Below are 15,452 nucleotides of genomic sequence, written 5' to 3' on the forward strand. Positions count from 1 at the left end.
TTTCCTTGTTAGAACTTCTTGCTGTTTCTGTTCTCATCAGAGAAATGTTTTTCCTCTTATCCTCTGTGTTCATGGGAAGTTAAATTTGTCAGAATGTTTAAAGATGTTTAATGAAAAGCAATTGTTTAAAGTATGCTCTGTGCATTGTACAGAATGGCTGCCGCTCATGTTTGCGATGAAATGCAGTCAGGAAGCCCGATTTATTAATGTAAACCTTCCATTTTTGTGATAAACTGTATTTTTTTAAAGAAATTAAATTACGGATGAAGGGAATGTATGTATGAACGCAGTATGCCTTCCCGGGGTTGACCTTAGCTGTATTATTTGAGTGTTCTTTAAGAAAAGAAGGTGTAGGATTTGCTTAGAAAAAAATAATCTGTAACTTTCAAATCCCATCATAGCCATAAATACTGCACCATGATGCTCAGTTGTTATGAAAAAATGCAAGCAGAAACCATGAAAAGCTTAAAAGTACATTTAAAAATCAAATTTGGCAGTGAGTCCTTGTTCCAACAGGATTAAAAAAAAAGTCTTTCATTTGATATAAATATATGCAAAGAGAGTGGTGTGGTGATCTGGGTGCCAGAGGTGGCGCTTTACTCTGGATATTCTGGCTTGGGCCGGTAAGGGACATAAATTAACATGAATTAACACATGCATGCAATAAGAAAATAATTAATTCAAGTTATCAGTCACCTCTTCCATTCCAGGAATCTGATTGACAAGATAAAGTAATGTGCAAACTGCTTTTCAAAGCTAACAGCCTGGAGCACCCCTCCTATTAGTTAGTCATTCCCTCAGTATCACACCCGGAATCTGTCATTTCACAATTTTCTCCTATAATGCATATGTGCCGCTCTCACCACTCCACTACAGCAACTGCCATCTAACAAGTTGACACAGAGAATGATACAATTCACGTCCAGTATTCAGTTCCATATACAGCAAGCATCTGAGGCAGACGGGTCAAGAATATGGTACATTCTGTTCTCTCTCAAAATTGCTTTTCCAGGACTCTAGAGAAGGTAGATAAAGCTCCCGTGATATCCTCCAGACACCTAAGGGAAGTTTTTAGGGTTAAAAAGTCTCGTCAGGTGTAAAAATAGGTTGTAGCGATGAAATTATGGGATATTTCGTCTTAAAAGACTCGTGCCTGCATAATTTTCATAGAACGTGATTCTTGGTAGGCATTTAAGTGTCTATATACACTCTATAAAAACAGCAATCCTCCTAAGAATTGTTAACTCAAACTCACAAAGCACATAAAACAATCACACAACAAATCTAAAATGCATACATCCTTTATATATAATTCACAGTAATAGCTTTATTTTTAAAATTATTCAAGAAACATGTTTAAAATGTGGCATTTTAGTGTTTTCAAATACCAGATTATTGCAAACACATTTTGCACAGCAAAAAAAAATAGTTTTGTACCAGGGGTCCCGGTGCTACAGCAAGTATAATACCATTTCCAAGAAGTTGAAATTCTGTTTAAAATGTGGATAAAAATACCAAGTCCGATGTTTATCAAATCATTTAAACCTTTTATTTTATTAATAATTGTACAAAGACAGCAGAAAGTACACCATAAGAGTACTAAGACAAACCCTTAAAAAAGAGAGCATGAACAGGGGCATGTTTACTGCTGGGTTGCATCATCTCTCCTTTTAACAACACTGTGTTTGGCAAATGAGGAGACCAACTGCTGTAGTCTTTAAAGCAAATGTTTTCCTGTACTTGCAGTATTTCAGCAGCTCAACAGTTCAGGACTTTCAGTGTTATATTTTTCATTTTATAATGTTTCTTTCAGTGAGGGACAGATCTTGAGTGCAGGTGAGCTAGCCTGAATAAATTACCACAGCGTCCTGTTTTGTACAGGGTTAGATGGACATTGTTTTGCTGATATTAGCAAGGCCTTCCCTGAAAAAGACGTACGGCATTAATGGTGCCTTCACATGTGCGAGTTAACCCACGTACATGTTGTTTATATGTTTGTTTGTTTTTTTGTAGATGTTGGACTTTCTGACTAACTTGTATTTGTGGATGCGGGGACTAAGTGTGCTTTCTGTTTTCAGTGTTTTTGAGCTCTTGACTGATCTCTACTACAGAATAATGTCCATTTTTAAAGCAGCTATCTCAGGGCTCAAAGATCAGTGACCCTCAAAAATTATTTTTAAATTGAACTATCTGCTGAAATAGCTATAGCTCACCATGTGAAGTACAGAAAAACCCATGCTCTCTAGAATGTGTTTTTTAATACTCCGACATGTTTGTTAATTAACCTAATTAACCCGGGTGCTTTTTGTTTAACTTTTCCAGCGTTGTCCTTATGCCTGCCAGCTTCTAACTTCACTAAAATTGCTGTCTTTGCACTATTTCTAATATTAATAATAATAATACAGGGTGTCAGTGATATGCATACAATTATATTCTACTTTTATTTATAGTTTATACAGCATTCCACAGAACATGTAGGCTACATGTTACAGACACGTTACAGTAGGTTACATGATACAGAAAAGTCCAGGGTTGTTCATCTTTGTGTAGATATAATGCTTTTCTCAGCCCCTCGTCAGAAAAAGCGTATCAGTTTCAGCACAGGCCATTTAAAACATCCTTATCCCTTAACTTGTTGTCTGTTACCTTCCAAACATACTTTTGATAGTACATCAGTTACCCAAGCATCTCAGTCTGTGAACGTTGCCTGCTGTGCTGGCTAGTTTAACTTGGTGTTTAAGTGCCCCCTACCTAGTTGCTTTATTCATGCTACCAGCAATTAAAAATGTTTTAAGCCTTGCTTCATTTTTCTCAATTTTTATTCAACCAGTCTAGTTACCCTGGTAAGAGCGCTGCTTAAAAGAGCTCTGGTGAAATTTGTCTGCTCACAAATAGTAAGTCTGAATAAGTCGAATAGCATCAGAATTTCTGTTCACCCACAATTTGCGAGTTTTTAGCTTTGCAACATGTTTTATTTTTTAATGTCAATCATATTATATTCTTTAAAGAATATAATCTTAAAATCAAATTTTTTACCAGACAGTTTTTTGCTTTTTAAATTTGTCAGCAGTCTGAGGGCAATGAGGCAGAGCAAGCTATAAACCAAAAAGCCTGGTTGTCCAATTTTGGGTGACAGAAAAAAAAAGTCTCCAAAGGACGATAGTGCGCACAAAAGTTGTTCTGTTGGCTGTGAGTGTGGTGTCAGCCGGTCCCAGTCCCTGTGGCCCTCACCGTGCACTGTGCAGGCCTGATGGGAAACTGACTGCAGCACAGGACATGGCCTCGTTTGTTCACGGTCCCCCCTCTCTGAAAAGAGTTATGCTGTCTGTTTTGAATGGACAGCGTTTTTCTTTGTGTGCTCGATCAAAACACAGGGCAAAGTTAGTCAGCAAGTTGCATAGCTTCTGCATTCTGATTCTTCAAGCCTCTTTTGTATGAAGTTTAGCACAATGTTTTACACTGTGTTTGACCTGAATGGCATGCTGAAGGTAGGAACATTTTTTAAAAACTATCAAATAGAAAGGAGTAGAAAGTCATTTTCGTATGCAGTTTATTTTCTCACTCATTTCTCTGTGATAGAACAAAGTAAGTAACACGATCATATGGGGTTAAAAAAGCTCTGCTGTAATACAGGAAATGACAGAGTGCAGTGTTGCTGAAATATTTATATGCTTTTATCTGATCTATTTCCTAACCACAAGGTATTTGCCTGTGAATCCCTGGCACTTTTGATATTACCTGAAGGCAAATGGTATATAGATTTATACAAGTTATTTACAACAACAGCCAAGCCATTCCTCTGGAAACTAGGCTGCAGATCAAAGGATTGTTTTGATCTCTACTTAGCATATTTGTTTAACCTAGCCAGTGATTCTGAAAAGTGCACAAGCTTTTCGGTGATATGCAGAGCACCCTTTATCCGTCTTTTTCTTCTGTTAGCTCTGGATTTAAGTACTTTCTGTATTTAGGAGACAACTGGATTTGCCAGCTTTTGAAATTTAGTTGCCCACTGCTAGCAGTCTTGGCACTCAGAAATAGATAACTAGGTATGTTCCACTGCTAATCCTGATCGGCCTTGTAATAGTATTTGTGGACTGTACAGCACTCAATTAGGGCATAATGTGCTATTTTTATTTCCTTTAAGTTGGATTAAATATGAAAACATGTTTGTTTGGTTTTTTTTTTCAGCTTCCATCTACTGTTTACTGTGTGGGTACTTTGCAAAGTATTGTTTTATACTGTTTCAATCAGTACGACTCTCTCCACACAGGATTGCAAAATGTCAGGAGAAAAACAATGTCCAAGCGCTCTCTCTACAAAAGATGCCAGGGCAATCAGGAAATTTTCTGGAATGCTTAAGAGAATGCATATGCACACAATGCCCTAATTCTCTCTTACTTTGGGTTTGGAAAAGATGAGCCCAGGTTTATTGAGAGCCAAAAAAGGGGGCAGATGGCTCACAAGAGGGATAAACCTGGGAAGTCATGCTGTAAATGTGTTTTACAGAAAACAATGAAAGGAGCGGACAAAGCGATTGTGGCAAAGTCCTTTGGAAAATGGAAAAGCAGCTCTCTAAGGTCCAGGACCATGGAGAAGCCGGATGAGCCGTCCGAGGAGAGTAAGGAGAAGAGCCTTTCCAACTGCACCTGTGAAGCCCCCCAACTCGGCAAGAAACCAGTTGGTAAAAGTACACTATTTTCTTATTTCTAGTCTATTCATACTAATGTGTCTATCCACTTGTTTTTCTTGTGGCAATTTTAATTATTACTGCAGTGACTTGGGTTTTTTTGTGTGTGTTTTTTTTTTTTCATTTGACTCTCTGGCCTGCCATATCCGGTGAACAAACAAACCACATTGTTGGGCAAGAGAATTCCTTTTGAGGGAAAGTGTGTCTCCGATGATACAGTGTTGCCAGAAAAAGACAAAGCAAAAAATAGCAAACACAAAAACAGTCACAGGTGCATGGGAAAAAGAGAGAACCGAGTGAATGGTCACTGCGGTCCCCAGGAGGTCTTTCAGTGTTAGCCAGTGCGGTGGGTGGACTTCTGACAAGGACGCTGGTTAGCAGCCAGGTGGAGTGTGTAACTGAGAATGCTCCTGTTTATTCTTTTCACATGCTAATGCGGCTCCTGTGTGACTTTAATGCGGCAAAACTTTTTCTTGGAGTTAACATTTTTGTTGTTTCAATACCTGCTCTTGTATCACAGCAGTGGACTGATTCAAAAGCTCCACACTCTTTTATAAAGGATTGGGACTGTGCCAGGGAGAGAGATACATTAAGTATGGGCTACATGGGGGGGGAAAATACACTGGTTGAATATTTTCAATGCAAACAGGTACCGACATTTTACTTTAAAATAGGCAGTCATTATTTGTGTTAAAATTATAAACGTGGACAATATTTTCAAGTTAAAGTGTCTAAATGGACAGCAGAAAGTGTCCATATGGGCTCTTTTGGTTTCGCTTATCTTGATTGCAGCATATTATCTCCCATACACTGAGTGTTTACATGCAGTATTATGGAGTTTCATCTACCCAAAAAATAAAAAATAGATACCAGCTTTCCAAAACTCTGTAATGAAGGACTGCATGAGGACCCACGTTTTGAGCAAATGCACCCCTATGTGGTCAAACTAAGAATTTGAAAGAAACACACAGGCCGTGCAGGCATTACCAAGCTTTTGTAGCCATGATATCTAACGTGCTCTATCAGTATTGCTCTAAATATTCAAAATCACATCTTAAGCTTTTATTAGTGCTTTATTAGTATACAGCCAACACAATATCTAATTGAGGAGCACAAAAAAGCAATATGGCTTCACACTATGGGTCTTTCCATACCTTGTAGTGTACAATCTGTAAATAGCTTCAAAGGCACTGCATCTGCCATCTGCACTTCTAGGAACTCTTCTGCATAACCATTAAAACAAGCTGTCTCAGAGGACATCATTCGTATTTCAGCCTCAACCCTGAATTACAGTGTGTTCATTATAATTATAAGGGAGGAGTGTTGCCAGGCTAGCCTGCAGAATGCCAGGTGCACACTTCCATAATCTACCATTTTAAACAACTCGGAGCATTAACAACAGTATCTACATGCTATTCAGCCATTAGTTCTCTTTGGCTTTCATGCTCAAACTCACATCATGCATCTGAGCATTTTGTATTCTGCAACAGACATACGAGCAGAAGAAAGTGCAATACTTTGTAGTGTTCCATTTTTCCTAAGCCTGCTTAGGTTATGTGACTGAGCCATGCCGCTGTGTGAAATTTTATCCCGATACTGGCACTGTATCCTTGTGAGGGAGTCTTGTAAAATAGGTTTACTTAGCGCCTTTGCTGGCATTTTCCGAAGATAGCAAATGCACACACACTGTCCGTGATCGGATTAACTCTTCAACAAAATGATGTAACTCTTTGTCTTTCTTGTGTGGCATAGGTTTCTGTGCTTAAGTTTAGTGGTCATCCGGTAGAGAATAGAAACACTTGAAATCCAGTCACAGCATTATAATCCATATATTATATATATAATAGATGACAGCCTTGGTTAATCATTCTTTGTCAGCCAAATGTGATATGTCACTGCCCAGAGTGAGTCATTCACCAAAAAAAGAAGAAGAAAAAAATATCCCTAGATTTTTTTCAGATACTGCCTCAAACCGCACAGCCACAATCCTTAATTAAAAGCAAATTCTAATTTGTAAAGCATTTATATTTGAACTTTGCCTGGTGTTCCTCTGTCATGTTGAGGCACAGGATTTAAATTTCATGTGATAAGTGTGAACGATTTTTTAAGCATCCAATACAGTAAAAAGTATGCGATGCCAAGTACACGGAGAACATGAATTTGCACCTGAGGACATATAGCTTTACATCCGGAGTCGCAAGGTGTGTCAAGACAAAATGTTAATTGCACAATTTATGAGAGAAATCAGTTGAAATATCTCCACGGATCCCATTTATTTACATTTTAATTACTACTATTACTTATTCTTATTTTTTGGATGTGACCATAGCAAGCCCAATTCCTCCCCTACACTAGAAAGAAGCAGAATGACTGTTTTCCACTGGAGGTTTAGATGCTTGTTTATCACTTTTAAATACCATCATCTTTGCTGAAATCCCCTCTCAAAAGAACCTTTCACTTGCTGGAATAAATTCAAATTAAAATTTAAATCCCTCTTTGCATTTCTTCAGCCTTTTTTAAAATAGCTGCCTCCTTTTAGAAAGCTGTTTATGTAGTGATCTGTTCATAATCCAGTTTGTTTCTCAACAGCGAAAAACACAGAAATCGTATTATCACTATCTTGGAGAGATGATGCGAGAAATCAGGAAGTATAAATGTCTGGATCTGTGGAAGTTTTCAAAGTTGTAAAGCTGAAGAATATGGCAAAAGCCTTTAAATAAAGTAGTCAGTAACACTCCAATTTGACTTGTAAATATGCTGCAAGTAAATTGTGCCGCAATATCTCAAACATATTTCCCCAACCTTTAGCAAAGCTAATATAAGTGTGCTCATTCAGTGAATACAAAACGTTTTAGCATGTTTCAGACAACAGATGAACAACATTTCTCTTACAACTTAGATAGATTTGATATCAGAAATCTTGATATGTGTTACAAACAGCTACTGAAGAGAGAACTGGGGGATTAACCCCTGGCACTGTAGCTGACAAGTCATGCAGATCTCTGTAAACAGCTCTTTCTAATCTTAGGAAGTGCTCACCTTCCAGTATACCGAGAAAAACAATATCTAATCAAAAATGTAACAAATATAAACAGAAACAGCAGACATTTACATGCAATGCCTTTTGATAACAATCCATTTCAGATGTAAAATGACGCAGAAGAGGCCATAGGGAAATTTAATTTGCTCAAGCTAGATTGGATTTATTGTTTGGAAACAAATTATAATTGTGTCTCCAGAAAGTTAACCAAGATCTAAACAAAAGGAAATCAATGACCCACCCCCATTAATCACTCAAAGCCAGCTACTTGTGCTGTAGAAACTTACTTCATAATCAATTTCTTTGTTTTGCTCAAAGGGCATTTGCATTTTCGTTCATGTCAGCAAGCTTCCTGTATCTGGCGCAATCAAAAATTGCAAGCCATCCACATTAATGGAGTTTTTTTTTCTATTTATTCAAGTGCATATCTCTGAATACTCAAGATGATTTTAGCTTATTATGCAAACAGCCCTGCAAATATTTTGTTGAGTGATAAAGTAAACTTTTCTGATACCTAATTTTTCCAGTGTCATGGAAAAAAATCTTTTATTTTAGTAGCCTACATACATCTGACACATTTTTCCTTTAGTTTTAATGACCAACAATCTCTAATGAATATCTTATCCTTAGGATCTTGCTACGGAGCACCTCTAGGACTTCTGAGACCAGACACAAATGCCTCTTGTTAGTTGTGTCTAGACATACTATTACAGCCACCAAGGTCATTATCAAAGCATGCATTATACACACCTGTTACCATTGTGTAGATGCTCGTTTTTGGCTGAACATCCAAGCTCCTATCTCGCCATTTATAGGCGTGTCTGCTTCATTGTCTGCCTGCCTGAGTGAAAAAGATGGGCACTCATATCTGGACCTAACCTCTCAATGACACAACAAAGTGAGTCTACAGGCCTTTGAAAAAGAAGACATCGACTGACCAATCAAGTGCTGATTTATTAAATGTAACCAATCAGACACTCTCAGTTTAGGCTGGTAAATGTAAGAACCAGTTGTGATTGTTGCCACTGATACTTATAGATGTAAATATATTTAAACCAAACTCTTATTTTGTTATTATTTTGTTTCTATGACTGCACTTTATAGATGTGAAAATAATGTTTGCTTGATTACCTGCCCCGTTTTGTAAAATCTGATCAACATGGGAAAAAGAGAAAGAGGACAAACAATCGCTGACTAATGAGGCTTTTCACTGAAATTGCTAAATACATTATATAGATAATTGTGGACTCTTTGTGTTCTCACTTTTACATTGTTTGGGCTTAAGCTTACAATGGTAAAACGTCTTGGTAAATAGCAAATTGTGAGCTATGCCATATAAAACATAAAATAAAATGGAATCAATTAGAATTGTGATGCAGTCTTAATAATCACCGTGGTTTCTGGATTTTATGATCCCGTGTGCAGCTTTTCTGCCATACAAACCTTAAAGTTTGGCTCTTTGGTTAATTCATCAGTCAGATAAATGCAAAGCTAATAATAAAAGCTCCTTTTCATTTTGAATGTACTGGATGTATGGATGCTAATGCCACTGTAATTATGTTAAACAACATTTCTTCCTATGTAGTTTCAGTAAACATTTGCAAGTGACATACAAGCTCACCTATAACCCTTTTCACCTCAAAAGTTTGGTCACCTGTTTCTTTTTTAAAAAACAGAAATTTGGCTACAGAGTAATTTGTATTAGTTCATTAAAAAGAGTATTTCACACCCTACTAGAGGAGGATTTATCAAGTTTGGAGAAACTTTTTCAAACTCAAATATAACCGTGGCCCTACAGTAGCTCCAAAGGCATTGGTTCAATGAAGAGATAAATAAAACCAACCTACATTTGTTCACAAAACATTCCAAATGTTATTGAAGTCTCTTCAAAGGACACTGAATAAACATATTGTAAGGTTGCCCACGGTCACACATAAATCGCCCAAAAGGGGATTGCTGGGAAGTAATCTAATCATTTCCTTTAACTGAGACACACTGACATGCAGTGTAGATAATGATCCCCATGAAAAATGCACTGTATTTTCAAAAGAATATTCCCTGTCTGTTGACATTAACATAAAGATAGTTCTACATCCTGGAGCCATATCAACAACATGTACTTATGTTTGGTTACCCATATTTGCATATGCAAATAATTTATTTAAAATTTAATTCAGTCCTTTTATGTGACTTTGTGGCGATGAACAAGCGGCATCAAGTGGTTGCACAATGAGGGTTCAGTACCACCAAGAAATACCATTTGTGTCATTTTAGACCGAGCTTGAAGCATTACAGCCGAAATTAACCACAGTTCAATATAGATTTCTACGTGTCTATCACATTCAATGGGACAGTGAATATGCATTGTTGTTTGGCTGTACGGGCTGCCACGCAAAATTAGTCGTGTTGCTTTGTTGAAATTACAGGGCGGGGTGTTGAGTGAGGGGGTTTGTTGAAGTTATACCGCTGACATTTTGATCCTGCAGTACATTAGAAGAATTCAGTTAAACATATTTGTGTAGGTTTCACAGGAGGAAGGTATAGTGCTCAAAACAACAGGGTGCTGTGACACTTCACTTTGCTTACATAATTTGCAGCAGAATGCAAAAAGCTTTTAGACACAGATGTGACCCATTGTAATACCTTTCTAAATGCAATCAAACACTTTCTACAAATATGAGCAGGACTTTTTAAATGTGAACCCTTGTTTGACATGTAATTTTGTCCAACCCACTCCTCTTTCATTTCTCCATCAGCTCTCTCCAGTTATGCCCACATTTTCAGTTGATGAAATAGCTTGACAAAACACTAGTTTATGTTGCATGTTGCCTCTGAATGAGTTCTCTCTTTTTCGAGATCCGAACAGATGTCATGGGCAAAAGAAAATGTTACATTTTCGTAAATGGTGTTGTTGCGCGGTCTTCAATATGCTCTCAACTGCTTAACACGAGTTGATTGTTTTTGTGTTTTCTTCAAACAAAGCTGATGTCTGGTCGTGGACATGAAATAATCATCCCTTAGAACAAGCTTGCCATGGCCTCACAGTGAGATTGTCTACATCAGGAATGAGAGAACATGCCATGTGATGAGATGCTTACATAGATGATCCTTTACTTTCATATATTTGTACGATTATCAGGTACAAATTGTGGAAAAAAGAGGGTAAAACAGAGCATGTCTGCTCTCTTTGTATGTCTCTTTCACAGTGTACCATGAATTGGCTCTTGAAGACAGTTAGAAATTAGACTTTCAAATGAGGCATTAAACAAGGTGATGATCAACTGCCAAACCTTAAGTAATGATATTCTCCATCCTCAAGTCCCCAGCCTTGCATAACCAAATGCACAAATCACAGGAAAAAGAACTGAAAATTCATTATTATTACATATTGTGTTCACACGTCAGTCCCCGGGGACTGGGGGGACATCACCATCAGATAAGCGTGTTTGGGTGGCCCCTACCATCAGCTGGGGAAGGGCTAGGCTTGGATCTTGAGGGGGGGCCCCCTCATGGGTATCACTTATTTTAAATCCTGAGCCTCACCAACCCACCCCCCTCTTTTGCCCCCCTCGCCCCAGGCTCCACCCAGAAGTGTGGTTGCCTTTGTCATTGTAATCTGGCCCTGTTTGCTAAACGCTTCCACTGTTTACTCTCTGCTATGGGGGCTTGTATGAACAGGAGTCAGCAGGATGCAGGGTGACATCACTTTGGCTGGGGGGTGGTGGTGGTGGTTTGAAAAGCTGCATTTGTGATTTCTCGGGGCCCCTTTCTTCTTTTATTCTTCCCTGTCTCTATCCAGGCCTGTCGAACGCATGAGCTAACTCAGGAGGCTAACATGGACTACAGGGAGGAATTACACCTAATTACTTGAATAACTGCTAGGCAGCAGCTTTCCGTAGTCACCAAAAATCATTTCCAGGTCTGTGCCTTTTAGTGATAGGCAGACTTCTGATGACAGAAAAACCTCAGACAAAGCTTTTACATTGAAATGGTCCAAGAGAAACGAAACAGGCTGACAGGTACAAACACTAAAAAGGAGGAGAATCAAATTAACAGACAAGGATTTCATATCATCTATTTTTGTTGTTGCCGTAGCGATAAAGTCGCAGACATTGAAACTGGTCTGTTCAGCCATTGTTATCATCCCTGGCCATCTGCTGCTGAGGAGTGACATTCCCTCTCATTTGCATGATGAGTGATGTATGAGGAGCTTGGGAGGGCATATGCCCTGGTCTTATGACAAACCAAGGGAAAGTTTTTTGTTTTTTTAAACACATAAAACGAGGATCAATATATGAATAAGTCTGGATGAAGGAGTTAAAAAAAAGAAAAAGGAATAAATCATCTGTGAGTGCACCGTGAGTGTATATGTGTCCACATGTGTGTTTGCCTGCATGTAGGCTGCATCCTCAGTAAGCGCACACAAATCTGTGGTGCCTGCGTGTGTGTCTGTGTGAGAGTACGCGCGCATGAGTAGAGCCCAGTGCGCGCATCTGCCTTCTTGTGTGCCTGTTTGTGTGTTTTGCGGATGTGGGAGTAGAGCGAGGAGGGGGGTTGGTGGCTGTTGATGTGCAAATGTGCATCATGTTGAAGGGCTGTGAATGGGGAGGTGTGACGTAAAAAGGGACCCGAACGCAGGTGCTTATCTCGAGGCTGTCAAAGGCACAGTATGTCATATTCCTGGGGACTACCTTTCAAAGCCACAGCACCAGCTAAGCTATCAAGAGACTGGGAGAAAATCAAACTTTTTGGATCACAGCACTAGGTTGGTGTCAAAGTTCTTTTTATTTAATATACTGTCAGTTTGGTCAGCATTTGTCATCAGTGATATGCTGTATCGCAAATGTGAACGACAAGGCTTTTAGCTCACGCTGTTAGATGCTGTCCTGTGCGATCCAAAGCAGCAGCTGAAACGCACAAGTGTTAGAAACTTATTTAGATTTACACTTAGATTTTTGAATTTTGATTTTTTTTTACTCGGCTGCGGAACTCGCCTCGTCCAGAATTTGCATGACTATGTGAAAAAGAATTGTGCTGGCAGTTGTTTTTAACTGTGTCAGGGAGTGTTTGTTGTAGAAAATGTTGCACAGATGAACATGAACACTGCTTTCCTGATACAAATCAGTGTTCTTAAAATCTTTGCTGGAAAGCGAGCGCAGCTTCTGTCCAGGTTTCAGACAGTTTGAGAGGAGATTAAATGGCTCAAACTGCTTTTTGAGAGGCATGACCTATTTTTGATCATCCAGATAGCATGAGATACTGTCTACCTAGATTAAGTTCACAGCATTTGTGTAGAGTATAAGCTTGTCTTAGGAATAACACATGTTCGTATTGTGTGTAGAGACAAAGCATTGTCAGGTTGCCTGTGGCTTTGACAGTGACAGCTGTACATACAAGACCACTGAGCCTAATGCACTTAAACATTGACTCTGTGTTCCAATAACGTGTTTGAGCAGTCAGTCAAGTATTTTATTGCATCCTGTCCTGGCTTTCTGTAATTTGTATTACAAGTCTGAAAAAGATATGTTAATAGTGATCATAGTTTGACAAAAAAAAAAAAATCCACAAATCAGCTTTTGTGTTATTGTCTGAGGACAAATCTCAGATTTAGACAAATTCACAGGGCCGAAGCGCTACAGTCTGTTTTGAATTTATGTTATCATTTGCATCATAACTGTGGCAAAGTTACAAAACTATATGCTAATGCCAAATGTAGTGAGACAGTAACACAGTCCACTAGCGAACTTTTGTGGTAGACGTGGGCAAGACTTAGCTTTGACCAAATTGTAAGGGGTCAAAGCACTCAACAGTCTCCAGAGCAACTATTGATTTAAGAGGATGGATGCTGGTTGGAAAAGTTCATCATTTACTAGTAAGTTGGAGCACACTAATGCCTCAGAATCTGCTTGTATGACCCATCTTCAAGCTGATCCCTGTTTTTTTATTTTTTTTTATTTTTTTTTTATTTAAGGAGCATTTTCTTTTAAATGAGAGTCAAGAGTAGATTAGTGTATGAATTATTAAAATGTGAATATTATTTCTCTTTTTTTCAGCAAAAAAAAATCTAAATGATATAAGCTAAATACTTCAGTATTTCTATACAACTTATATAAATGTAAACTAAATCTCTTATATTTGCCAGTGATTTTTATTTTTGTGAGGGAAATGATTCTTTCTGTCATTGTTACATTAGAAGAATTCCCACTGATATGACTCAGTGGTAAAATATATTAAATGCCACTTGTCATTGTGCCTGTTTGTCTCCATTTGATCATAAGTTTTGTCATCATCTCATGACAGGCAGCACTCATCTCTTAATAAACATGAAAAAGACATCAGATGATACAGTATTGTGTAACACATCTGAGTAATCCTTTGAAAAGTTTGCCCCGTTATACAGAGATTAAAACATATGAGGAGAGCGAAGTTACAAAGTTGCACCTCCACACTTTGTTTTAATTATAAAAGCAGCAGAGTCTGTGGTAGGGCTGTGTGCTAAAGCAGTGATAAGTAAGAGGCATTATTCCTCTCTGCTCCACACCCTCCTCTTCAAAGCACAGGGAAGTTAGTTGCTACACAACACATTAACGTAACCTCTGTTTGCCTCCAGGAACTGTCCATGGTACCTGCTGCTCAACAAAACTGGATTCACAAACCCATTCACATAGCTGAAATACACTTTAAATGACCGTGATGGCAAATTTGTTTTGTACCTATTTTCATGTATTTAGCACACAACTAAATGAATGTTATTTAACTTCTGGCCTCCTTTAAAAAAAACACGAAGAGCTTGTCTTAATTATAAACAAATTGCCGTCGGGTCTTCACATTGTCAAGTATAAAATACATTTCAGACGAATACACAATGTGTTACCTGTTTTTCCACTGCTCAAACTTTCAGTTAGTTAATCCAGGAAAATGAATTATGTGGATTTAATTCAACAAGGTCTCAGAGATGATCCATCTGCTGTTGAGCAGCTGGTGAAAGGATAAATGTAATTAATTACTTAACTTTTGAAGAGTATTCCAGAAAAAAACAGTGATGTTTGTTTGTCCTGCTGGAGAAAAATGTAAAGCAACAGTGTTAACAGTACCTTTCAATATTATTATTTATTTCTCTGAACATTTGAATATAATTTGCCTGCAGTCTGAAAGTATTGTTTAAATATGCTCTTTTATAAATGTAAAAAGCCACAGTTTGTCACAGTGGAAATATGTCCCTTAAATTAAAAGAGGTGATATTGCATTGATTCAAATTGAGCCAGTAATAAAGTCAATATTATAATATTTAATGAGTTGTGCATAATTACTGATAAAGGCAATTTATGTTATATAAATTAAAACAGGTTTGAGCTGTATTTTTACTGATTGGTGCTTTAAAAGTGGAATGATTCTAACCAAAGCACTGTAACTGGGCATTTATTCCAAATCTTAATAAAATATTTGGAGCTGCTTATAATGTCACACATGTTTTTAAGCTTGTTGGTAGCATACAATAAAATGATCTAAAAACGTTAATGTTGAATCAGGTGGGATTTTCCTGAAAAGACAATAAAAGACAAGAGAAAAAAAGGAGGTTTAAGTGAATACATATATTTGCCTGACAGGGGCAAGACTATGAAATGTTCCCAATTATTACTACATGGGATTTTTTTTAAATGCCTTTCTTTCCTTCTTTTTTTTTCCCTTCTAAATATATTTCAGAATTTACCTTGATTGTAATGT

The 15,452-nt window shown here is 37.8% G+C and overlaps 1 protein-coding gene across 3 annotated transcripts in view; it reads left to right on the top strand.

Moving 5' to 3' along the window:
* Nucleotides 1–3,395: 3,395 nt before the first annotated feature.
* The window catches only part of st18 (ST18 C2H2C-type zinc finger transcription factor), a 41,075-nt gene continuing 29,018 nt past the window's right edge, over nucleotides 3,396–15,452 (top strand). The window contains exons 1-2 of one of the 3 annotated variants that reach the window (XM_004542803.3): nucleotides 3,396–3,488; nucleotides 4,507–4,681. In XM_004542803.3, coding sequence (XP_004542860.2) covers nucleotides 3,435–3,488; nucleotides 4,507–4,681 — 229 coding nt within the window. In that variant the 5' untranslated portion in view covers nucleotides 3,396–3,434. Of the gene's footprint in view, nucleotides 3,489–4,506; nucleotides 4,682–12,249; nucleotides 12,493–15,452 lie in introns of those variants that run through there. The other 2 variants (XM_023154645.3, XM_023154646.3) reach the window with 2 other exon arrangements.

Source organism: Maylandia zebra, linkage group LG18 (genome assembly GCF_041146795.1).
Source record: "Maylandia zebra isolate NMK-2024a linkage group LG18, Mzebra_GT3a, whole genome shotgun sequence".
Classification (NCBI taxonomy): Eukaryota; Metazoa; Chordata; class Actinopteri; order Cichliformes; family Cichlidae; genus Maylandia; species Maylandia zebra.